Source organism: Phoxinus phoxinus (genome assembly GCF_949152265.1).
Source record: "Phoxinus phoxinus genome assembly, chromosome: 8".
NCBI classification, from domain to species: domain Eukaryota; kingdom Metazoa; phylum Chordata; class Actinopteri; order Cypriniformes; family Leuciscidae; genus Phoxinus; species Phoxinus phoxinus.
Genome location: NC_136883.1, coordinates 9239790 through 9266971, shown reverse-complemented (window position 1 = coordinate 9266971; position 27182 = coordinate 9239790). Strand labels below are relative to the sequence as shown.

The 27182-nt window shown below is 37.3% G+C and overlaps 1 protein-coding gene across 1 annotated transcript in view; it reads left to right on the top strand.

Annotated features, from left to right (window-relative positions):
• tmod2 (tropomodulin 2) overlaps positions 1-26426 on the top strand; it is a 32483-nt gene extending 6057 nt beyond the window's left edge. The window contains exons 2-10 of the mRNA XM_079620985.1: positions 1681-1856; positions 3041-3197; positions 16145-16267; positions 17092-17163; positions 17700-17830; positions 19227-19334; positions 19808-19951; positions 21152-21296; positions 24022-26426. Of these exons, the coding sequence (XP_079477111.1) occupies positions 1731-1856; positions 3041-3197; positions 16145-16267; positions 17092-17163; positions 17700-17830; positions 19227-19334; positions 19808-19951; positions 21152-21296; positions 24022-24053 (1038 nt within the window). The 5' untranslated portion in view covers positions 1681-1730 and the 3' untranslated portion in view covers positions 24054-26426. The remainder of the gene's footprint in view (positions 1-1680; positions 1857-3040; positions 3198-16144; positions 16268-17091; positions 17164-17699; positions 17831-19226; positions 19335-19807; positions 19952-21151; positions 21297-24021) is intronic.
• Positions 26427-27182: the final 756 nt, after the last annotated feature.

The following is a 27182-nucleotide window of genomic DNA, read 5'->3' as shown; positions in this document are numbered from 1 at the left end:
TGGGCAAAAATTACTATTTATTCATGAATTGTTGAATAAATGACATCAGCTATTCCTGCCGTATTTTTGGCTGCTGCAATTTCCTCACGTTTTATGGGTCTGATGGCTGACTTGAGCTGGCAAGGCTTTATTTAGGCTTCCCTGTCTAAAACCACAACCTTAATCGCAATTCGCACCCCAAAAATCAAAAAATGTTTTATTTTTTTTACTTTTGTTCCACTCAAGAGGACAGCAATGATGATGATTCATATTTTTACTGAAACACAGCAGCCTGGTGAAGTAGCTGAGGAATTTGGAGATGGTGCAGTTCTACAGGGGAGTGAAGTTCAAAGGTCAAGGTGTTTCCATATGGGAATGAGATGAAGAAAATTAAGTTTTATCCTGAGGTTAAAGGTCATGAGAGGGAGGCTTACATGGGGAACATTTGTCGGATATCACACAGAGGACACGTATTATCAGTTCAGTAAACATTCGCTCTCTCATTGATTAGTGGAAAAATCTGCTTGTGTTTTGTAAAGCGAGTTATGTAATGTTAGTCTGTATGTAAAGTGTTCTGTAAGTAGTTATTGTCTCCCGCATTTGAATTGGTATGAATGGAAGTCAATGGAACGATCGGTGTGTGACAGCCCCTTAAGTGGCTGCTTCAACTTCCGGTGCAGCACAGTGTGTGGATTTGTCCAAAATTAATCTTGACGTGTTATATGACAGAACAAAGCAATAATGATCTAATCCACCTTACACTAAGGCATTTAAAACTTCTGGAACTCATTACTAAAATGTTATGGTTTAATTTAATATACTAAATGTTATGTTTACTATAGTTAATAATACACTGCCCGACCGGCCCCCCCAAAAAATGTTGCAGTTTGTATTTAAACAAGCAAATACTTAATAGTCTATAATTGGATCGTTATTGCAGTTATTAATGTTTTTGGCATGTGATATGTTTGGCAACAATTATTTTAACCCCTTACTGATGCAGTGTGTAGCTTTTTTATTTATTTTATTTCTGAAGTGGTATCCCATGGCCATAATCCAGGATGACAATTCCTAGATTCATGGGGCTCAAATTGTGATAGAGTGGTTCAGGGAGCATGAGTTGGCCACCACAGAGTCCTGATTTTAACCCCGTTGAAAGTTTTTGGGATGTACTGAAGTAGACTGAGTGGTTCCACTCTTCCATAGTCAATACAAAAATTTATTCAACACTTGATGGAAATAAATGTTGTGATGTTGCATAAGGTTGTTGAAACAATGTTGCGATGGATGCATTCTGTAATCAAAGCTGAAGGCGGTCCAACGGAATATTTGAGTGTGCGACTTTTGTTTGCTACTACCACAGTTTGCTATGAGAGATTCATATACTGGAAGCTTGCATAGCAGTGAGATTTTAACAGCAATAAATATGTATTTAGCGTACATAGTTCATTGCATGTGAAAAGGCCTTTATTCTGATGGGTGGACATGTTTGCATGTGTTTATTAAATGAATATTATTTAATATCATAAACGGGCCACATCATTGCCACAACGGGCGCTACACCAGATGTTAGTTTACTCTCTTTTACAATCAGGTCTTCTGTCATGGTAACAGTTTGAAGAATATTTTGCTGTGCAAGTTAGTTGAACTGTTCACATTTCTATAGTTAGTTACCTGAATAACACATTTTTCTGTTTGCAGACACTCAATCAAACTGGACCACAGTCTCTCTCTGACGGACGGTGTGAATCATGGCTCTTCCTTTTAAGAAAGATCTGGAGAAGTATAAGGAGATCGATGAGGATGAGATTTTGGACAAGCTGTCAGAGGAGGAGCTCAAACAGCTAGAGAGTGCTCTAGATGAGATCGACCCAGAGGTGAGACGACACGCTTGTATTCACTCTTTCCGACAGTTTGACAAAATCTGTCTAAGCTTCATTCATTGATTTCTGTAAAGAAAACTTGCAACGTGGGTCATAGTTAATATCCGGACAGGAATAAGTGTTTGTTTTAATGGCCACATTTCATATAGCAAATCATAAAGATTGGGTTCATGACACTTTTTAATTTGTTTGATGGTTTCAGTAAACAGGCATTAGCAAAATGATGAACTCAAGAGTTGTAGAAGTATCTCCCTGCATTTGTGTTGATTTCTAACATTGTTACTGCAGTGGATGGAGATATACCAGAATTTGATTACACTGCTCAAAACAAAGGGATCAGTTATTGATGTTTATCACCCCCAAATCTGAATGACTTTTTCTTCTTCTGTGGAACATAAAAGAAGATATTTTGAAGAATGTTGGTATCAGTTTTGATGTCCATTGACTTATATTGTGGATTATAAAAAAAACACTGAGACATTTCTCAAAATATCTTATGTTTCACAGAAGAAAGCTACAAGTTGAGGTTGAGTAAATAATGACATAATTTTCGTTGTTGAAAATATACTAACCCTTCTTGAAGCACTTGTAATACATGTGTGGAAAATCAGTCCGAAAGACGGGAATTTTATATTTTGATGTATGCAGAGCAAAAAAGCTTATAAAAACCAGACACAAACAATCAGCCTGTCATTTCTGGTAAATTGCCAATAACATGGTGATGATGTAATTCACAATAATGCTATTGTGATTATGGGTGTGGTATGTTTGAACTGCTGATGGTGTTGAGAAATCAGTTGTTTATCAAACTGGTAAAAATAGCCATTTTCCAAACGGTGTAAATCTGCCTTTCTGGAGTTTCTGTTAAGACCTCTGATAAACAACTCTCTGTTTGTTTGTTTACGAACAAACCGAGCTCAAGTTTGTTCCCAAACACAAGAGCATCCTCTTCAGCAAAAATATCTCAGCAGTTTGTTTTCCTATTAAGCAAAAAAATTGTCCGTTAACAACACAATTCTGACATTCTGTGTTCAGATCGATCTATGATCATTAGGAAACAAATGCAAATTATAGTTTTTCAAGAAGTGAATGCTTAATTAGATGTAACTTGGTGGGGAAATTGTAAAGTTTGTGTTTCATACTATAACTGGTACATCTGTTCTGAATCCATTACCCAGAATGCTCTGCTGCCAGCCGGACTCAGGCAGAAGGACCAGACCACAAAAGGGGCCACCGGTTCTTTTAACCGTGACAAACTCCTGCAGTATCTGGAGAAGGAAGCTATGGACCATAAAGACAGAGAAGATTGCGTCCCCTTCACCGGAGAAAGGAAAGGTACAAGAATGAGACGAGACGTGTTTGATATCAGTCGAGTTTTTGATACAGCAATAAACATTACTTTATCAGAAATGGCACACATTACATTTTCATAAGGGTCTTGGTCTTGAAGATTTGCTGCATTAATCGATTAGTTCACTTTTAAAAACACTTTAGCTGATAATTTAACCCCCCCCCCCCCCCCCCCCCCCCCGATGTCATCCAAGATGTCCATGTCTTTCTTTCTTCAGTCGAAAAGAAATTAAGGTTTTTGATGAAAACATTTCTCCATATAATGTACTTCACTGGCGACCAAACGGTTCAAAGTCCAGATGACAGTGTCAGTGCCGCTTCAAAGGGCTTTAAACGATACCAGACGATGAATAAGGATCTGATCTAGCAAAACGCTCTGTCATTTAAAAAATAAATAAAAAAGTTTAAGTTTTATAAGCACAAACGCTCGCCTTGCTCTGTTCTGTGATGCGCGTTCGTGACGTAACGTAATACGCAATTACGTTGAAAAGGTCACGCTTCTATGAAAAGTAAAAAATTTCTATCCTGACGAAAATTTTCTTTTAGGCTTTTAAATATTACAACACCCAGGATACGCACACGCAATGGGCATTTTAAACGATAAACTGACACAAACACATTTGAATATGTGTATATGGTCCTCCTTCCGCACATTTGTAAACACTGACTCGGTGAAGCGTGACCTTTTCAACGTAATTGCGTATTACGTGACATCACGAACGCGCATCACAGAACAGAGCAAGGCGAGCGTTTGTGCTTATAAAACTTAAACTTTTTTATTTATTTTTGAAATGACCGAGCGTTTCGACCGAGTATCAGCAAAAGTTTTTTAAAAAGTGAACTAATCCTTTAACTTTTTAGTAGAGTTTCTTAGAATCAGAGTTTGTATGACACGGCACAGCTTAGGGTTTAAAAGAATCTGTTTGATTGAAGATCTGAATTGTTCAGACTTCAGTCAAATATGGACAAGTCTGTCATTTACTCATCCCCATGTCATTCCAGACTCGTATGACTTGGTTTTCTTCCAGGAACACAAAAGATGTTTAGTATAGTTGTTCTAGAAGTTGTTAGGTATTTTTTACAATAATGATCTTCCAAACTCCAAAATGGCTCCATCTCTTTGCGTATTACAGAATTGTAATTAAAATCGTATTATTATTATTATGGATCAATCTCCATGGCTCTACCATTGGAGGAAGCACAACAGGCATCCTGGATCATGCTTGCCATGATCACATTACATCCTTAATATTTAATTTCTGTTAGAATTTGTGACAGTTTGCAGATATCATAGAAATGACTGAGTGCTGTATATCACTAAAGTGCCCCTACACTGAATCCCAACTGTCTGTCTTCTCTCATAAAACAGCTATTTTTTTGTTGTAAATTTAAAAAAGATCAATCCAAAATTAATGTTTAAAGACAAACATGTTAAAAATTAGCCAATAAGCTGTTTCCTCACTAATGCATTTTATTACGCGTACTGAAGACTCTTCTCCTTTGAAAAATTACCTTGTGTGTCTTCCCCATTGTACCGCAGCTTTACATTTATTTTTGCTACAGTAACATTGGTGGCTCACCTTGAAGTGGCTCTGGTTATGATTCGTGTATGATACGTTTATTTGTCCTTTTGGAGCTTGACTGTATACATCACTGTCTTTTTTGTTTCTATGAAAAGGAAAAGTTATACAGGTTTAGTGTAAATAAATGACAACATTTTGATTTCTTTGAGTAAACTGTTCTAGTAATGCTGCATTCAAAATCACATGCACTCTGATTGGGTTCTTATTTTGAAAAAGTACTTACATTTTTGTTTATACAGTCACACAGTATGTTCTAAATAGTATGAATGTAATCTGGGTGGACTACATTCATCATGTTATTGTCATGTGACCTCCCGCTTCACTGCCATTCACAACTCCTCTCACATGGTCTCTTGGGATCAGTAAACTGTCCGCTGAATACGCACTTCAGAATATAACCAGAAGTAGTAGGTCATCCAGGAACTTTTTGTGAATTTGGACATACTGCTAATCTCACAGTGTTTTTCGTCTACTATAGTGCTATATTGTAAGGGAATTAGGGCTGCAACAAACGATTATTTTGATAATCGATTAATCTAACGATTATTGGACCGATTAATCGACTAATCGTCGATTATATTGACGACTAATCAGTAAGTTTGGAATGATTATTCAGCCTTTTCAATAAGTTAAAACATTGAGTTATACATATTATAATCTTTAAAAAAAAAAAATCACTTCAGCTTTTGAAATGGTGTTTTAATGAACTTTAATGAACCTCCAACTAAACAGGTCAACAAAAATAAATCAACTGCATTGCAGACAAAAATATGTTTGAATGTAAATATCTCTTGGCAGTAGTATTAAGAGCTTTATTTCTAAAACCAAGTGTTCAGTTAGTTTAATGAAAAGCAGTAAGTAACTCGTGTCCTTTCTGCACTGGCTTTTTTGGATTTTCAAATAAGTGCTGAATTAAAATGAAGGAAGGTCAGCAGCATATCAACATGTTCACGTGACAAGCTTGCTCTTTTTTGTGAGCAAATGTTTCCTGCAGCTGAGAAGATCCGTTCTGCTGGAGTGGATGTTGCAGGAATGCAAAGAAAATATCTTTTTTGCAAAGAAAAAACATTTTATTTTAACTCTCTTAGTGATTAAACTGTTGTTTAGTCATCATCTTTACTGGGTGTTTAGTTTGAAATCTAGAAGCAATTCACACTAAGGTAACAGTTTAATTTGTAAACATTCATGTATTTACTAACATGAACTAACTAATATGAGCAGCACATTTGTAACATTATTAATTTTTGTTAACTTTTTTGTTCATGTTAGTTCATTGTGTTTATATTAATATAATAGCTAACGTATTTACCTAATAGTGTTACAATAATAAAAACAGCCCTGACTCCTAAGCTCGATCAAGCTTTATTCTATGCAAAATAAATAATCACATTACTGTATTTATATTATAATTTTTAATATTATCACTTTTATTAATGGTAGTATTGCATTCTCTAATAAAGAGATTTACAACTAGTTAGCTTCACCTGGAGATCGAACACTCACCTCTCACCGGCTCCTTTTGATCCGGGATGCTTTCTCTTAAGTGCTCCAACATATGTTGTGCTCCCGTGAAACGCAAGCTCAGCCTTGCATGTATTGCACATGACAGCATTTTTAGTTGGCAGTTTTGTGAAACTTTCCCACACCTTACTGGTCCGAACTCGTTTATACTCCGCCATAATTCGCCGTTTATTTACTGTCTATGTAATTCGCGCTGTTTTTTCTTCTACCGCAAAAGCATTTAACGGCTGCATTACACTCTAGCGCTACAGCGTCGTAGCGGTCAAAATGCGATATTGCAGGCCCATACATTGGTCACGTGAGATCAAACGACTACTCGACAACAAAGATATTTGTCGACAATTTTTTATTGTCGACGTTGTCGACAATGTCGACTAATCGTTGCAGCCCTAAAGGGAATTAGGCATATTTACATACATCCAGCCATTGAGATGGTTAGTTAGGGGACCGGAAGGGGTTATTTTATGTTTTGGCTCAGCGTTGGTCGCTGATGTTTTGCTGAAGTTTTTAGAGCCTAGTTGTTATACTTGTGACTCCCTGCATGTGTGTGAAAGCCCTGATATACTCAGGACAAATTTATTTGCTTGGGGGTACAAAGACGTTTGAAATCCCTTCAGGAATATTCTGTATCTCGACGCCGCCTACGCTGGAGAGAGCTGCGTTTAGATGAATATGTAAATATGTGCTGCACGCTTTCCTCTCGGGATCAAAATAAACGCACAACAAAAGTGACAGCAGTAAGAAAACAACAGTTAAGAAAGCAAATGAACTCCAATCAAAAGTTTTGACCTGATTTTGTTTGAATTTACATCACACCAGTTCTTTATTTTATTTCGCTTGAAGTATATCGGGGCCTTGACTCTTCCATATCCTCCTGCTGTGTGTGTGTGTGTGTGTGTGTGTGTTAGTGAGAGTGCTGTATCAGCTCCTGTAGTGATTTAAATTCTGCTGTCTCTGCAGGTATGATTAGTTAATACTGTCTGTTCTTACATAACCACACACACTGCAGCTCGGATGCCCCATATCTGCCTGCGTTTGTGGGATTGTCTGTGTGTGTATTAACACGTCTAGTCTTGGCACGTCTAGTAAAGTATCTACTGAAGTTGCTGAGATACACACGCTCATTCACAGCTCCATGATGCAGATAGTGTTTGGATGAACAGGATGTTTAATAGTAAATGATAGTGTCTTACGGTAATGCTGGAAGTTTAGATTTGTGTATGTGCTTGTAGATGTAAGGCCTGTTCACACCATGACGAATATTTGGTGCAACGATTCTGTGATAAACAAATATTATCATTTGAATGAACGGCTGTTACTCCGTCTGTTCAGACAGACAAGACGCAGCAGGTTTTTTTTTAAAGGAAAGGTTTTAATATCTTTTCCATCACACTCACTGTAGAGAAAACTGGCCAGCCAATAGCATTTGCGCTTTTGGTCACATGCCCACAGAGCACGCTGCGGTTACATCAAACTAAGACTTGGTGTTGCTCATGAGTTTTGCTAAATGACAGTGAGTAGCAGAGGAAGAATCTGGAACCGGCTCTCATTCTCTGTACTGTTTTATTGGGTGTTGATTGAGAAACACCACAGTGAATACATAAAAATGAATGACTGTTTGAAAACAGTGTTTGACTTCCTTTCTCCTCCGTTTTGTGTCCTGGGGTAACCAGGGGGGGTTTCTGCTTTTCTATAAACGCCACCTACTGTCAGAGCCCTAAACTGCATTTTCATCCACACAAATCACGAACCGATCTGAAGTATAGTTTTGGTAATGGGCGTTTGGCTTCTGACACGCATAAGCGGTAGACCAATCACAACAGATCTGGCCAATCAGAGCAGAGTAGCTTGCAGAAAGGAGGGATTTGGAGAGACTGATTAATCATTTGAGAATCATTGAAAAATGTGGTAATGTGCAATCTATGATGAGCAAATGAAACCGTTTTTTTAACTTTGATGTATGCTATCCTGTTGTAGGAGACCTCCAAAACAAAATTGGTAGCCTTTAAAATAACATAATTGTGGCACTTTAAGGTTAGTCTGTAGTTATTACTTTGCATTATTTAATAAAAACTCTAGTTTCTATGGTACGTCCTGTGACTCAACTGTTAATCTCTTAACTGGGCATATCACATAAATTGTTCACATTTTGACAAGATGTGACTAAGCGCCTACTTTAAGAATTCATCATCGGTTTCATGTCATCATGGGTGCGGGTGTATCGTGTCGAAATAATACAAATGTGTGTCCGGAATATATACAGCATGGGGAAATATTAGCCAAAGGTTGTAAGATAACTAGCCTGATTCAGCAGTTGTATAAGATGCACATGAGAGGTGTGGTGAATTTGGAAAGGTTGTTTAAAGGAACTAAAATTAACAAAATAATTCTTAAATCCAACCCCATGGTATCACATGTTTTAGAACCGCAAGATATCTACAAAAGTTGTTGTACTGAAAGATGTGCTACAAAGGCTATAACAAAACATCTTTTTTTTCTTCTTTTAAATAATTACATTATCTTTTTTCTTTTAAATAATTACATTTATCTTTTTTATGTAATTTCTGATTAGTGGTGAAATCCATTTATTAAATGTTAACTTGACTGACGACTACAATTGCCAATTTAAGTATTTGTGTTGTTAGTAGGCCTATTTAAAATAATGTAAAACACCTCCTGTATAAATGGCAGCATGTGTTTTGTTTGTGAATTTGTGGGATTCCTTCTTATTCTATCGAGATGACAAACCGGTTCTGCAGAAAATCAGTATTTCAGCAGAAAACCCCACTAAACTCAGTAAACCGGTTACTAACTAAGAGCAGACTGGTATTATTTACTCTGACTCGTATGATAATTTTTTTTCCTGAACACTTTATAGCCATTTTCAAATATAAGAATCTATGAGGATAATGTTAAATGAATGTATTGGTCACCTGTGGTCATTGTCATCTGATTGATTTGAGTATATTATCAGTGGGGATGTTTCCAGACATTTTCTGGACTGTCAGGGAAGTAAAACTCTACAGGAAGAAATCTAAAGATCTTTAGAGTGTGTTCCCTCCATGGCATGAGCTTGTCTGTTAAATCCATCATCTCAGATGGGTTTAATATCACTCACACACACACACACACACACACACACACACCAGCCTGTAATGGTTTAAAGCACTCCAGTTTTAGCATTTCGTGTGTATATTAGCGTTGACGATGAGTAATACTGATACAAATTCAGTTTTTACAGCTCAGACCTGTGAAAATCACAGACACAAGTGTCTCTCCCACACACCCTTGTCCTGTTAGTCATGGTTCATTTGCAATGTATAATGTTCTTTAGGTCACTGAATGTTCATTAAATTAAGTGTCCACAGTAATAATTTGTTACATTTATATAGCGCTTTTATCTGCACTCAGTGCTTTAAATGGAAGGGGGAATCTCCTCAAACACCACCAATGTGCAGCATCCACCTGGATGATGAGACGGCAGCCATATTGGGCCAGATCGTCCACCACACACCAGCTTACTGGTGGAGAGGAGACAGAGCGATGAAGCCATTCAGTATTTATATGGGGATGATTAAGCCAGGATGGACAGAGCAGAGGCCAATTCGGCAAGTTTGGCCAGGATGCCGGGGTTACACCCCTACTCTTTTTAGAAGGACATCCTGGGATTTTTTTAATGACCACAGACAGTCAGGACCTCTGTTTAACGTCTCATCCGAAGGACGGATACAGTAGAAACACAACAACAGTTTAGAAGATGCCTTTGTACACATTTAAGTCACCTGTTCATTGTCCGCCACCTTTGACAATTCCGTCTTGTTCTTGTTAGGGTTTATATTTTTTTGTTGTGAAAAACAAAGCAAAATTGTGTAGGACAAAAATACTTATTTGCAGAAAATTTATACTGGGGTCAGTATGATCTATGATGTGGATTTTTATTTTAATTTTTTGTGGAATTAATGCTAAAGATTTTTTTCAAATAAATGCTGTTTATACTCAAATAATTCTGAAAGAAGTATCTCAATTACCACAAACATATTAAACCGCACAACTGTTTTCAATATTTACAAGAAGAAATGTTTTTTTGAACACCAAATTAGAATGATTTCTGAGGGATCATGTGACACTGAAGACTAGAATGAATTATATTTATAAAAAAAAATTATTTCACACATATTTCACAATATTATTGTTTTACTCTATTTTTAATAAAGTAAATGCAGCTTTGGTGAGCATAAGAGTTTTTTTTTTTCCTCAAACTTTTGATAGTGGTATTGTTTATTGAATTAATTCTTTTCCAGCCAGTTTGCTAATACTTTTTCTTTAAATTTTATTTAAAAATTGACCTTTTTAACCTCTAAAAAATTTGATCTGCACTACTGATAAAATGCTGATTAAATGGTTGTTGCAATATGTTCACTGTCTTTTTCACCTTGTAGCTGCATAAGATTCCATAAACTTCTAGTTCAGGATTTGTGAGACTGGAATATGAGAGTGTTAGTTCAATCGCAATGTCTGAAACAGGAAGTGCTGGAATTCCTCTGGGATGAAATCTAACCCTTAGCGACAGAGAGAGCATTTGAGAGATAGGCATCTTTGCCAAGTGCTGTCTATCTCTTTTATATTGTATGTTTCCATGGTAATGCCGTCAGGGTACACATGAGACGCAAATAGTTTGTTGTTGAGCCGAGGCATCATGGGATCCACCTCGGTGGCCAGATCTGTTACTTGACTTGATGGTGAGTTAGAATGGAAAACTTGACAGCATGGATTTGTTGATGCCCGTGTGTCTTCTCTCTGATTTCCTCTGTTTGCTGTCCTGTCCTGCTGGTGGAGCCTTCAGAGTACAGCTGGCTGTGACATAGCCTAAGCAGAAAGACTCGCCTGTACTGGTCCACAGGGGAGGACGCTGTGATTGGGTCGGGGAAGGACAGGAAGTAGTTTGGGAGGTAGAGGTCAGCCAAGATCAGCCCAGCGGCACAGCTGAGCCCAAGAGACCCACTGAGCTCCTCTCTTCTGGTTCTGACTGGTTTTGTGCTGCAGGCTTTTCTCTGAACCACAGTGTTTTACATGAACCGAACAAAAAAACAACCGCTAAATAAAGGGCTTAAATAAAGCTTTCCCGCTTTTCTCTGTGTGAGGTCTGCTTTACAAAGATGCTCCTTCAGATCCAGTACAGAACTGCTCTGTTCATCTGGCCTTCAGATTCAGATTTGTTCTTTTTTCTTTTTTTTCCAGTTCGGAATAAACCACAACTCAAGTTTTAATCGTAGCGGTTTGGGTTGTAGGAAGTATTATGAATGCACATATAAAAAAAAAAAAATCTAAACAAGGATGTAAAGTTTTCATTTATTGGTTGTCTTTAGGCTCCCAAACATGTACTGACCAAACCAACTGTATGCTGACAGATCTGTTTGGAAGGAGTCGAGTTTACGTATAAGCAGATGAACAACCAGATAGAACATAGATACATGATAGAACCATTAATATTTTTTAAAAAATGTTTTCATGAATAGAACGTTAAAAAGAACAGCTATTTAAAGTATAAATCTTTTCTAACATTATAAATCTTTACTCTAACTTTTTAAAATGTATATTGAAAATAAAATGCATCCATGCCCCCCCCCAAAAAAAAAAAAAAAGATTACCGGTAGTTTCTTTCAGAAAAAGAAAAATCTTACTGACAGCAAACTTTTCAATGGTAGTGTAGAAAAGGCAGCAGCCCAGATAAAGGTGACCTAGGAATGAGTAAAAGTTGGTAACTTGATAGAGAAGAGAAGCTGTGCTGCTAATGTTATACTGTGAATAACCAAATCCTGCTTTACTGCGTTGACATGAAGAGATTATCACTACAGGAGAACAGAGTCTCCATTACCACAGCAGAAGAGAATTTGCTAATTTCAAGCATGATGCATGTTTTAATTTGTTCTTGTTAAAATAGCTGAGGAGTGATCTAACCCGCATCATTTTGTCCTGCTGTTTTCACTTCAGTTCTGTTTCTCTCCCCCTGCTCCACCCGTTGTGTGTGTGTGTGGTTGGAAAACATTTATATATCTTTATAAATTCCTGAATATTATCAGATGTTATTTTAGTTGACTGTGTATGGTAGATATCCTCTAAACACACATGAAATCATCTGTTAATGGCAAATATAATATACTCTTTTAGAACACACCAGTCTATTTCCCCACCAGTTGCTCTGCAAATAGTTTTCACTAATCTTTTGTTTTATTTCCTGGTTCACATTTACATTTTTTTTGCACTGATAACGTGTTTGGAATTCAGCCACACCTCAAACACACAGTCTGTTCTTGTGTCCAGAGCAGTGAGAAAGGTCTTAGGACCCTCAGCCTGTTCCTGTTAGGAACTCCAGAGCACCAGGGAAAAACTAAACGATAACCCATGCTGTGCCTAACACCCCTCAGAAGCGGTACAATCACTGTAACACACAGCCTGGCTATGCGGAATAAAAGCTGGAGAATAAGGAAAAAAAGTATCTTGGTGTGTTTCCAAACCTCACTGGCCTGAGTGACGTACTGTTGCCGTCCTTTATGGAGGGAAAAGAAACTACGTATGAGGACAGAGTAGATAGTTCTAGTGTATGCCCAGACCAGAGCTGAGGTTTATTCACGTCTTGTGTGTAATGAGAGGTTTCTGAGCTGCCAGCTGCTTTTATGACAGTTGGAAAGATTCTGTCATACATGAAGGTCTAGAATCATCTTTTCATGGGTCCTTACTTCACCAATAAATGAAATGTGCCACGTTTCAAACCTCTTATTAATTTAGAGTGCAACATGCCATTTTCACTTTTTCAGTGGCCTTGGTTCAGAAAGTTTTTTTTTTAATCATTTGTTTTTCCCATAGGGTCTTAATTCAGTCTTGATTCTTTAATTAATTAATACCACTGCACTGGTCTTAATTCAGTTGTTGTAAACCACAAGATTAGCAAAAAAAAGTATTTGAAAATTGGACAAAAAGACAAAGGTACAGGACTGTGGACTTAAATATTTGCATGCATATTTTGCATCATTATGTAGTTTGAGAGCATAGGGAAACCCTGTAGGTCCCGTCTATTTTTCATTATTTTTTTCATGAGGCATGAAAAGAGATGTTTTCAGAAATGTTAACGCTGCTCTTTTACATACAATGAAAGCTGATAGTGACCATGGCCACTAAAAAGTACCATAGAATAGTGTTGTCAAAAATATCGAAATTTCGATAAATATCGATACTGAAATATCTGAACGGTACCAATACTAATTTCCCGAAGTATCGATACTAGCCGAGCGGTCACTTTCACTTTCACTTCTCTCCAAAGGCGCGTTGACAAACACCACACGTGACGCACTCGTCTCATTCGCTCTGGTTAAATAGCAAGTGAAGTGAATGGAAAGATGGCGAGGGCGGCGCCCCCGCGACCGACTTTGGTTGATTGAGAAAGAACACCGCGAGCGGGCACGTCGGAGTCGGAGAATAGCGTGGACACGCGCTACACACCGCGAGCGGGTATGTCAGAGAATAGCGCAGACACGCGCTTCACACTGCGAGCGGGCTGCGGGCACCCAAAAGATTGTTTGACAATCAATAATCCCTCACATCACTCATTTTTTTAAATTATTTTATAGGTGAAAACAGACTTAAGGAACAGGCTCCAGGGGTACCATTTAGCAAGCATAGGCTACGCTCAGCATCAGGGGTGTTTGTTGTTTGGACAGACCTTTCCCCACTGCTAAAAAAATCCTAAAGGAAACACTGTAACTCTTCTCATTTTAACTTTTCTGAAACATAAACCTAGATGGCCTAGTATTGTTGTTGAAATGAGTCTGTGTTGTCTCGTTTTTTCACCGTAATTCTTAAAGTTAACATAATCTGACTGAGGAATCAGTAAATATTTTAACTGTGGTCAAATGTAAATTGACTTGTGCCTATTTAACTTTATTCAGAAAATTATTTAATTCTGCAATTTGCCTTCATTAGCGATTATCATCAATTTGATTACACAGATATTAATTAAACTAAACAGCTAGACAATGGCATCTCTGAATTCAATAATGAAATGCCTTTAACTGAAAATTTAATGTTTAATCTTATTATTATACATTATTGACACTCTATCCTCCAATTTGATACTGTTAAGTGCTTTTTTGTTACAGTAGGCTATATTTTAATCTTTGATAACAGTAGGTTATACAAATACAACGGGTAATGTTACCCCTGGTCCAATTAAAAAATATTAACAAGAACTCAGGACATTTTTGTTCATGTAAAATATACCTCATTGTCATGTTCTAGACTTGTTATATTTAGCTTTAAATAAAAAAAATATCCCCTTAATATAGTGGCAGTTTTTCTCTCTGTGGTATCGAAAATGGTATCGAATATCGATATTTTTCAAGGTATCGTATCGAAGTTAGAAATTCTAGTATCGTGACAACACTACCATAGAAGCACCTTGAACTTGGTTCAAGCGACTAATGATGACAGATTGTTCATTTTTTGGGTGGGAACTGTTCCTTTAAATGTGTCTCAGAATCAAGCGTGAGTTGGCAATTCCATATTTGCTTCTAATGGCCTGAGGAGTGGAACAAATTTTGATGGACATTGAAGAATGAATTTCCGGTAGTCTTTATATTCTATGTGAAAAGTTTAATTCATATGTGGGGTTTTATTGAAACACGAGCTGAGTGCTTTCAGCTTAGCAGAACATCCTCTCTCCCTCTCAGCAGTCACATGTCCTGAATAAAGCCGTAGAGTGTTTTTCACTGTCCAGACAGAATGAGTTTGTCACAAGACCAGCATCATATTACCCAAACTCATTATCAGTGACAAAGAGAGTCAGATAGTCTGACTGGAGTTGGGTTGAGGTCAAGCGGTGAGTTGTTATCATGATGGGCCTGCTGTACGCCGTCAATATCTGCCGAGTTCATAAACGTCAGCCATTTATACAGCTGGACATCATGTCTGACCACTAACCCTCTCTCTCTGCTGTGGTGTTCTGCGGTAGCGATGTAGTCTTGGCAATATTCAGTGAAGTAAAGGGTTGTTCACTTTTCTCATGTTTTTCTCATTTGGCTGAGCTGCAAAGAAATCATTTTCTTTTATGGTAGGAAGAGGCTGAGCTAGTACTGATTAAACTTAAATGTTTAAGTGGAAAACGTCACTGGAATAAATTATATTTCAAAGTACCGGTATGTTAAAAAAGAAAACGGTTATCTAAAATTGTAATTGTTACACGGTAATAGTGTTTTTACTGTATTTTTGCAGCATTGTTGAACTTATGAGACTTATTTCACAAACATTTTTTAAAAAACTCACCGAACTGAAACTTTTTGAACGAAGTTAAATCTTAATGTATTTATGTGAGTGACATTTAAAAGTCTAACTGTTAGAAACAATGTGTCAAAATAACATAATACCTTGACATGTCCTGTAACGTGACATGCTCAACTCCATCTAATCCTGCGTTCACACCATGTTGATGTAATTATGAGATGACAACACCTGACATTTTACTCTCAACACTTAACACCAATATGAATCTGCAGTGGTCACGTGGTACAAGTGGGAACTCTCAAAAAATCCCACATTTTTTAAATTACGAGTTCTACGAGGACTTGAACGCTTTTTCCTAGTTGTAATTACAGTGTGGCGTGAATGTTCCCTAAAACTCTTAAATAGCATTTTTTAAATTGTATTAATTGAGAGACTACATGAACATGGAATATTTAGCATAAAAGTCATTAAAAAAGGGCTGCAATTTTTCTATTTAATTCAAGAAACAAGCTATACAACTTGTTAATAATCACTTTTTGTCTTTTCATTCTACAGGAAAAGTATGGATTCCCAAAAAGAAACCAATCGAGTTGCTTAAAGAGGAAGTCACGACCCTTGACCCGGAATTGGAAGAGGCTCTGTCTAGCGCTACTGACACAGAACTGCATGACCTGGCAGGTAAATAGACTCACAAGCAGAGGGATAACAGGAGATACACATGCGAATGCTAATATCACTAGGATTCCTTTTATTGCTCTTAATGAACAGCCAGAATGAAAAGCTCTGTGGTGTCTATTGTTCTAGTGGTTTTCTATCACTCTCTCTCTGCAATAAATTTCCTCCGTGATTCTGTGGGTATGAACGCCCACAATGCATCCATCACATCTCTCGCTCTCTCTCTCTCTCTCTCTCTCTCTCTCTCTCTCTCTCTCTCTCTCTCTCTCTCTCTCTCTCTCTCTCTCTCTCTCTCTCTCTCTCTCTCTCTCTCACACTCACTCACTCACTCACTCACTCACACACACTCTCACACACACACACACACACACACACACACACACACACACACACACACACACACACACACACACACACACACACACACACACACGGCATGCTTCATTATAAACCTGATAGGCTTTATTCTCTACATGTGCTGATGAACAACTGTGTTGAAAAACAGGAATGTGAAAGTGGTTTCTTGTAGTAACATGCATACAAACTAGGGTATTAATCACAATGAATCATATCCAAAATAAAAGTTTGTGTTTACATAATATATGTGTGTACTGTGGATGTGATTAATCGTGATTAACCTTTTGACAGCCCTAATACAAACATGAAAAATAGAAGTGAAATAAAGTGTTAGAGCATTTATTTTTAAATGCGTTGCAAATTGCAATACTTAATACAATGTTATAATATTTTAATCCTATTACGGGCTCTTTCAAGCACTTGTTGTTTGTGTATATTGTATAATAACAGTTTTGTGTTGTGTTGTCTAGCTATTCTTGGAGTGAACACACTGGTGACGAGCACGCAGAGTTATGACGGCACCTTTACAGACGGTTATAACAGTGAGTTTATTCTATTGTCATCTTTCCATAGATATTATATTCATGTTCTTTTCAATGCCTTATTTCTTTCATAATATTAATTATGAAATTAGTTTTAAATGCCTTAAGCATATGTGACAGTAGCTGGATTTACATGCATTAATTACGTTGACGAATAATTTTCGTCATTTTTTTTCACTGACCAAAACGAGACGATAACTAAAAAAATACTAGTTTGTGAAAGGGCTGTGTAAAAATCTGTTTATGATAGGATTGATCACTCAGTTGGAGTAAAAAGCATTCACGTAAACGCCTCAAACGATCCAAATGTTATTTCCATCCAGTTGAAAGGGTAGTGTAATGACATGACAATGCTTTAATCTGCTATTTTTAAATGTATAATCTGCTATTTAAATCTGATTCAAAAATACCTATGCAATTATGCTCGTAACTTTCAGAATCTGGAATCAGATTAGATTCATTTGGATTGATGAAAGTTAGTGCATGCAAACATACCGAGTGATGGCTCATTTGTTGATTTTGTGTTTCTGTCATAGATGTTATTAAAGGAGAAAAGGTAAAGCCAGTTTTCGATGAACCACCAAACCCTACAAACGTGGAGGAAACTCTACAGCGAATAAAGTCCAATGATTCCACACTGACTGAAGTTAATCTCAACAACATAAAGGTAATGAGAATCAGTTTAGTGCACAGAATAGAGTGGTGCAGGAGGCTTTTGGATTATCGCAAAAAAACAAACACTGCGATCAACAAAAGTTTATGATACTTGCACGTTTTGTCCATCAAGATCATTTTCACAGATGAACACAACTTTTATGAATTTTGAATCCTAAATGCAGCTGCCAGAAGTAAAACGCTAAAGGTAGGCTATAAACGAACTACACCACGGTCCCACGAATTCAACGTCACCATCACTAAGCTTCCGACAACTCATTCAGTTTTAAACATTTTTCCACAAAGTTTGAGTTAGAAGAGTACAATTATAAGCATAATGAGGCTGTAAAAGCGGACTGAGTTTACCTGTTCGTCCTGTGCATTTACTCTCCTCGACAGCCTCTGTAGTCCCATTTTAGCCACTTGTTAGCAGTCGCCTTTTTCAAGACACTTAACAGCTTAAAAAAACACGAGTGGGGCAGTACTGATGTATTTTATGTCGTAGAATAAAAAAGTGTCCTGAGCTCGTGTTCACCACAGACCTTATCTCAGCCGTTTAACCAAGAACCCATTAAAAAAACCATTGATTTTGGGACAATGAAACCGGAAGTGCTAAAATGTTAAATCGCTTCCACGTTTTGGCCTACTAAGTGATGTCATACCTGCACCACTCTATGTTAAAATGAGGCCCCCTTACACAAAAATCATATGAAATTGAATGGCTAAATAAAAATTGCATTTATATTACCAGCAAAATACTTTAGTCCAAACATCTATTAAAAAAAGTTATTTAAGATTGGAAATAAAAAAGGCGTAAAATACATTTTAAAAATATTAATAATATTGTGCGTTGTGGATTATTTCGAGGTCACTAATTAAATTAGTAACATTGGTCATGTGACTCATTTGTACAGACGACCTGATTTTTGCTTCTACTAAAGGACTGAGACATGCTCAAAATATGCTGAGAACACAACACTTTTTCACTTATATTAATTAATCATCTAATTTATGCAGCATTTATAGTGGTCTCAAAATTTTGGACTCTGTTGTACTTAATTAAATATAAAACCCATTTGTTTTAGCTGCTTAGTCTTAAATATTAAATAACTATGCAATAAACAGACACACAAACCAGAACTAGAATAAATATTCTTAACCGCTCCCAGCCCACCATTTTTTCTTTTAGTGATTAAATTATGGCTTATCATTTTAGTTATCTCTCACTGGGAGGAATGATATTTGGTTATATAAATTTTCATATGCCACACTTTGACTCCAAACCCCCAAAATGTAGAGCATGTTGTATAATCTGAAGACCATGACGATGAGTTTAGTGACATATAGGAGTCAACATTTAATTGTCAACAACAAACCCGTTTTAATGTTTCCTTTCTCTTTTGTTCCAGAACATTCCAATCCCGACTCTAAAGGAGTTAGCCAAAGCCATGGAGAGGAACACTCATGTGAAGAAGTTCAGTCTGGCTGCCACCAGGAGCAATGACCCTGTTGCCGTGGTTAGGGACATCATTCATTTGCTTGAGATTTTTGTGTGTTCTGGGTTGAGATTGGACAACTGCTGCCTTTAGTCATGGGCCTTGAAACAGTGCATTGACTCTTCCATGTGCAGTCCAGTACTGCATGTCTGATGTTGTTTTTCCATCATTACTGGTGGTTTCCATCACCAAACAATTAATTTTAAATGGGTAGCATTTGTTAAACCTCTGAAAATTGTGTATAACCAGTTTTAAATTTATTGAACTCTAAATAATACATTACAAAGTCATTCAAGTAATTCCTCACTTAAAATTAAACTCATCTTGAAGTGATGATCGCATTCAATCAAAACATATTTTATGTGTAATATATAAAAACTATCCAGCATGAGCAACAAGAATATAAACCAAGTGATCGAAGACAATTTGCAAACTAAGATAATCATAGAAGAGATATTCTCTTGTAAAGCTGTGTGTGTTTCTGTTCACTGCAGGCCTTCTCAGACATGATACGAGAGAATAAGACGCTAAGGAGTTTGAATCTGGAGTCTAATTTCATCACTGGTGCAGGAGTTCAGGCTCTGGTAGAAGCTCTGCGGGACAATGACACGCTCTCAGAGATCAAGATCGACAACCAGGTACCACCACACGGACACAACCACATCCTTTTCTTAAACCAGCCAACTTTTCTACTCTGCAGACTGTCAGACAGTGCAACCAGTGCAGAGCAACCTGCCACATTCATATATTGTAGAATCAACTGATGTGTGATTACCGTCACAGGTTTGCATCTTCAATGTGGCTCATCTAGTCAACTTTATACAGGTTTTTTTCTTTTAATACTTTTGTTCAGCTAGGATGCATTAACTTGATCAAAAGTGACAGTAAAGACATTTACATTATTACAAAATATTTATATTTCAAATAAATGCAGAACTTTTTTTTCTAAAGAATCTGAATTTAAATAAAAAAAACATTTTAGAGCATTTCTGAAGGATCATGTGACACTGAAGACTGGAATAATGGCTGATAAAAAATTCAGCTTTGCCATCATAAATTACTTTTCAAAATATCCTTATTGCAATTTAGAATCACTGTTTTAAATTGTAATATAACACTTAACAAAAAGGTTTAACTAGTTAACATTGGTTAATATTAACTAACATAAAATAAATACTTCCAATTCCGTATAAATTATGTTAATTTCAACATTTACTAATACATTTTATAATGAAAAGTTGTATCTGTAAATATTATTTAATGGACCTGAGCGTATTGCTCATTGTTCATTTTACTTTTCGATGGTTTGGGGTTGAATTTCCAGCAAAAATGGCCACATCATAATAGTATAGCTACTGAATACGTTAATGCTTAATTACTCAAACGGATCATACTCTCTAAACCCAGTGAAATTAAAGTACATCAAATGTTAGTAATAATAAAGCAGTTTCTAATAAAAGCAATTCTTATAATTCCATTGGGTCGCATAATATATATATATGGGTCGCATAATACATATATGCGACCGAATGAATGTGAATTCAGTTTTGACAACAATCTAAATTATTTTACGAAGAAATGTTTCTGTAGTTACAAAAATAAAACTAGATTTAGTGTTTAGTAGGCCACTGCATAAATGGGTCTGATTTCAGTTAATTAGTGATGAATACAGGTTGCATCTGTATATAATCCAGCACTGGTGTCGGTACTAAATGTGTTAAAACCTTGCTATTTTCAGCCAGTATGCAAAATGAATGCAAATGTTACTCATAGTGAAATGACTGTGAGTGTGGGCTTACATAAGCACATCTAATAAAGTGTGTGATGTTGGCTTTCAGCGGCAGCAGCTCGGTACGTCGGCAGAGATGGAGATCGCCAAGATGCTGGAGCAGAATACGAGCGTCGTGAAGTTTGGGTACCAGTTTACCCAGCAGGGTCCCAGATCCCGCGCCGCTGCTGCAATCACAAAAAACAACGACCTGGGTGAGAACATGACCTAACACACTTAAGCCCCTTTCACACAGCGCGATAGATCACGGGAAATTGCCGTAAAATGGCTAGAGTGCCTTCTGCGTGAACGCAAACACGTCCCGGGATCGATCCCAGGATGGGGACCTAGTAACATTGCCGGGATCAGTCCTAGAACGTGCTCTGTGTAAACAAAAGCCGTAATCAATCCCGTAAGGGGTGTGTTGTAGTGATGACGCTGAAGCTGAGATCATTCGCACAAGCGTGGTTTCAAGCGAGAGAGAGAAATCGCAGCTCATAAGCAAACTTAAGACACTGCTGAGACTTTACATGTCACATCGATGTCAAATGTCTTTACGGGTGTGTGAACGCACGCACAGATTCCGGAAAATCACAGGCAGTGTGAATGAACCAAAATCAAACAATCCCGGGACACATTATACGAGTATTTTCAAGAATTGCTGTGTGAAAAGGGCTATACACTGATGGACAGATACACTAGGAGGAGGGGCTTGCTATAAGTCATTGGTCATTTGCAATACTGCTTCCTCAGAACTCCGCTCACAAAATCTGCTATTACAATGGGTAAAGCCTTGAAGTGGTTCTAAGATGGAAAACAGTGAAACTTGGTAAAGAAACTTGTTGGTTAAGAACAAGTACTCCAGTTCATTACTGATGCCCATCTGTCATTTACTTATTCATCTTTGAAGAAAGTGTTTGAAGCAGACAAGACGCATTAAAACACCAGGTGTAAACTGGAATGTGTCTCCTTTATCTACTTGTGATCCGATGGACCAAAACGCTTAATACCAGGTGTAAACCGGTCCAGCAATGCAAAATATCGGTCTTTCCGATATATTGGTGGACCACTACTCAAATTATAAAAGGACTTTAGAAGGAAAAAAAACTACTACAAAACTGTAGAATAAGGTCCTTTGAAATGGTATTTTATTCATGGGACTTTCTCTTCCTTTCTCTGTTTCCTGGATGAAGTCTGGATCTGTCTCCTGTTCGCCAGTCTTATAATGACACCACGCACACACGGTGTGCTTTACACGTGCGTGAGATGATGTCATGCACCGAGCTCTATTCCAATTAGGTATTATGTGTGAGCGCATGGGTTTGACATTTACCCTTTGGCATGAATGCTAACAGCACATATTATTAGACGTTTTGTTCAATTGTGTTTGTTTGTTTGACTCACCTGTACATTGTACAGTGTGATAAGGTATCAGATCCTCACTGTTGTGAATTCAGACCTTTTATAGATGTGAGCTAGGCAACACTGATTAACCAAACACACGATCCACTTCTGTAAATGCATAAGAACACTAATACGCTACAGCTCAGAGCAGTAGTCTTGTGTATGCCGACTGCAGTTTTCTGATTTTCAGCATTATGTCTGGTCCACTTTGTGGCTTATTCTCTCCAAGAACTGCCCAGTGCCCACTCAGACAGAACCCTGTTGAAATTAGCATAAAATGTGCTTACCGATAGGGACTGAAAATCAAAAAAATTATTCTCACTGCTTGTTTAAAAAATGTTTTTTTTTGGGGGGGGGGGGGTCTGATTAAAAACTTGTACCCTGACTCCCAGACATTGCGTAGCAGTCGGAAAACTAATTAGATCATTTTGACTGCAACATGCATTAAATAAACGGACTGTTGGTGTGTCATCCGAGACTGGTGGGCCGTCGTCCTGAATAAATGGGTGAAAGGTCTTTTACTTTTTACTCTAATTACTCCTAATTAGAAAACCTGCAGATTTGACATGTATATTTATGTAGTCTTAAAGGAATAGTTCATCCAAATAAAATAAATATTTTTTTTAATCTTTTACTCACCATAATGTCGTTCCAAATCTGTATGACTAACACAAAAGAAAATATTTTGAGAAATTTCTCAAGGGTATTTCTATCCATACAATTGACCCTTCGCAGGGAGCTTGATTGACAGGTGATCTGACCAATCATACTTCGTCATCCGCCATTTTGTCCGACAAAGCAGCCAGGAGGGTTAGTAGAGGGGTAATATGTTTAATATCAAAAGTAACTGAAAAGTAACCTGGTCTGTCCTGTCTGTCAGTGCGTTGTCAGTGTCCTCTCTGCTCCACGATGTATTTTTCACTGCGTGAGAATATGGTGTGGTGTGAGAGCGGCGTAGCTTGTCGGACATAGCGACAGTAACTAAGGGGGGGCGGGTCTTTGGGAACGGTCAATAGAAGTCAATATGCATCAAAACTGTTTGGTTGCAAACATTCTTCAAAACATGACACGAGGGTGAGTAAATGATGTGAAGACTAATAATACGACTATAAATAATAATATTTTAATTGTATATTAAATATAATTGCAAATAAACAAAGATACTGTATACATTGAAATTAAATATTTCTTTCACTGCTTAGCATCCTGTTAGCAAAGTAGTGCTAGCGCACTGTAAAAGAGAACGGATAGCAAAACTGCTACAATTTGAATGGACTATACGCTGGATCCTAGTGCGGACCCATTTGCAAAGCGGGACCTGATTGTTCATGACACCAATTTTTTGGCTGAATTTGGTAATCTCGTGTAGCTCTGAAACAGGATAAAGGATTGACTAACACACCTTTGATTTATTAAGCCTCTTAAATGAGCAGATCTCATTAAAGTTTCACGTATCTCACAGCATGTTCTCACGGCATGTTGACCGAGGACTGTGAATGTATCCGATTACCAACACGTCTCCGTTTTCTCTTTCAGTGCGGCAGAGACGAGTCGAGAGGGATGTGTAGAGCATGTTCTCCTCTCTCGCTCTCTCTCTCTCTGATCAGACTCTTGTGCCAAACCCTCTGAGGGAGCCGCTTCACCTGAAGAAGGGACACGACTGGATAATTTCCCTCCCTAATGTTAATACTCAATGATCTTTTTATGTATTATTATTGTTAATGGTTTTGTTTTTATAGCTGCAACTGTTTTTGCAGCTTTTTGTTGTTGTTTTGTTTGTTTTTTTGCTCATGTATAACCTTTTCTGCTCTTTTCTTTATAAAAGTTCTTTTATAAACAGAACAGGTTACGACGGTTACATGCACACAAGTTCTATAGTGATCTCTTCACGGATCGGCTGGATCAGAACCCGTCGCACACATTCACTCTGAACAAATCTAGACTCAACTGGACTGGATCTGCTGTGTTCCCCGCTAAATGTGAGCTAAATCTAGATTTGTCGAGTCTGGGTTTGGAGCACAGGTTTAAACAGGGCCGCGTTAGCCAATGAGCCGCGCTGATCGTAATGGACACTCCTTAATAAGTCCTCTATACTCTTGCTGTTAGCTTCACCTTGAGGGCTATAGCGTGGATGTCATTGGGCAGCTTGGTCGTCTTAAAAAACACTCTGCTTCCACACTGCGCCCTCACGTTCCGATCGGTTTTGCTGCCGATCGAGACATTTCGTTTGGTAAAATTCACCTCCATTCCCAAGACACACCAGCTGATACCGTGTCTGAAGAATTACAGCGCTAATTTAAGATCAGCGCCCCATTTTAATCCACTGTGATTGGAGATGGAAAAACTTGTTCTAGATCAGCACTAATGACAACTTTGGGTGTGTAAAATGAAGGTCAAAGGTTTGACCGGTTTCACATATGACTTAACTAGATTTCTAAGAGGATTCTTTCCACCAAGCAATGCACTAAGGGATATTTTCTTCTTTTTTTCTGCACAAGTAAGCATTTATGTTATGTAGTTGTCAATTATAGATTTAGATGAGAGTATATTTCCTGTAGATAAATCTGAAATGGCTTTTCTAATACCATGCCAAAGACTAACACCTAAATACTCTCATTTTCAAGACTCTAGCTGAGGTCAGACAGGAAATAGGAGTTTGGATTTTGTTTTTGAGTTTATTAAAGCAATAGTTCACTCTAAAAAGAAAAATCTGTCATTGTTTTCTTACACTGGTTTGTTTCAAACCCGTATGCTGTTGATATTTTTTAGGCAGTTCATGGTAATCACGGCTGCCAATAAAAAACACCATAAATGTAGTTTAGTTATGAATACATATAATAGTTTTGTGTCTGGTACAAACCTATTGGCATATTCCCCTTCAATGTAGATGTCATATCAAGGTTGCATGTCAATGACATCAAAAATCATTGCTTAACCGTATAGCTTGGAATGTAGCTCACTAAATTCACTACGAACTTTGTATGGAAAAGATCTGCATGAAGATTCTTCAAAAATTCTCTTTTTGTTTTCCATGAGGGGGAAAAGCAACAGCCGGATATGGGTTTGGAACAACACGAGTGCGAGTAAATGACAAAATGCTCAGTTTGGGGTGGATTATGCATTTAGTTTATGTAAGATATCTGCATCTAGAATAATATTTGTGAAGCACATGGTCTGTGCTGTGGAGGAAATTAGGGAACTAGTTAAGCGAGAGGGATGAGGAAAAAAAGGTTTCATCTTAAATAGCAAGCAATTCTGGGAGCATTTAGTTGTCCCGGTGCAGCCAGAGCCCCGAAACATACACGCATGCACGTCTGTGATCGCATGCATGTTTGCAATGTAAAGCAAAGCTTTATCTTTTCACTAATCGAAATAACAGTGTAAAAATACTGCATTAACCTTTATACTGCTTGCCATGTTTTGTGAGCTTGTACTTCCTACAAGGTTCATTGATTGTGGTATAAATTGTAAAGCACAGCAATTTTGTGGACGTTGGTGAATGGACCTTTAGCGCATACGTTTGGCATCTCGGACTGAGCAGTCTGGGCATGGCTGGTATGGATTATATAGCTGGATTACACGTGGAACATGTTTTTTTTAAATGCAAAAGCTAGGACCAAGTTTGAAGTTTTCCTTTTCTCAACATTGACGTTGTGTTTTATTGTTTTGTACTGTTCTGTTTTGTAAGAGCCTTGTGTATCAATTGACTTGGAGTTTGTTTGTCCGTTATTTTTCTTTTTGAACAAATGCTGAATTGTATGTATGAAATTGTAGGGGTTTTTTTCAGGTTAGATTTCATGTTTTATTCCATCCTTGTTTGATTATGGGTTAAAGGTTCATTATTTTGCTAAAAGCTTATGCTTGTAAGAAGGAGCTCTGCAGTCTTACCATGAGTTTATTTGAAATATCCATCTCAAATCCTCTTCAGAAGACTCCACAAATATAAAGATATGCATATAAATATCATGTATCGTAAATGCCTCTTATATTGCCGCAATTTTGTATGTTGATACTACATGTCTGGATTCCAGAAGAGGAAATCTTATGTAATGTTAATAACACATCTCTGTAAAGTATCAGATGTCCTCAGTAAAATGTATGTTTTTACAGATTTGTCTGTTCATTTTCTTTCTCTAATCCTGCTGTGAGTTCCAAAGAGTTGACCATTGATTGTGAAACGTGATCATGTCACCAGTTTAATGACTGGTTTATACGTGTAAATATATATATATATATATATAAGCAAGAGCATGGTTTAATATAAGCTCTCAACTTGGAAAATGGATATATTAATTGCCGATTAGTACGTAGTCTATTTAAAGTGATAGACATATATCCCAGTTTTACAACTTAAAGGTACACTGTGTAGTTTATTAGCTATAATCAATGTTATTCATAAATATGTCCTCATTGGTGTAAAATTACCTCTGCCAATGATCTGACTTATCCTCGTAAGTGCAGAATTTCTTATCTTTATTTACATTGGACGGCTACGTAGTTGCAACATGCATTTGAAAAAGCGAGGCGCTAGAGAGCACTTCGTTTGAATGCAAAAAAAAAACAATTTCACCGCTAGATGGGAGAAATTCCTATACAGTGTAGGCTACCTTTTAATGAATATCTGCAATGACTACCTGAGAGATGCAGGTAGAGTCTGTAAAAACGAGTCTGTTCAATAAGAACTGGTGAAACTGGAA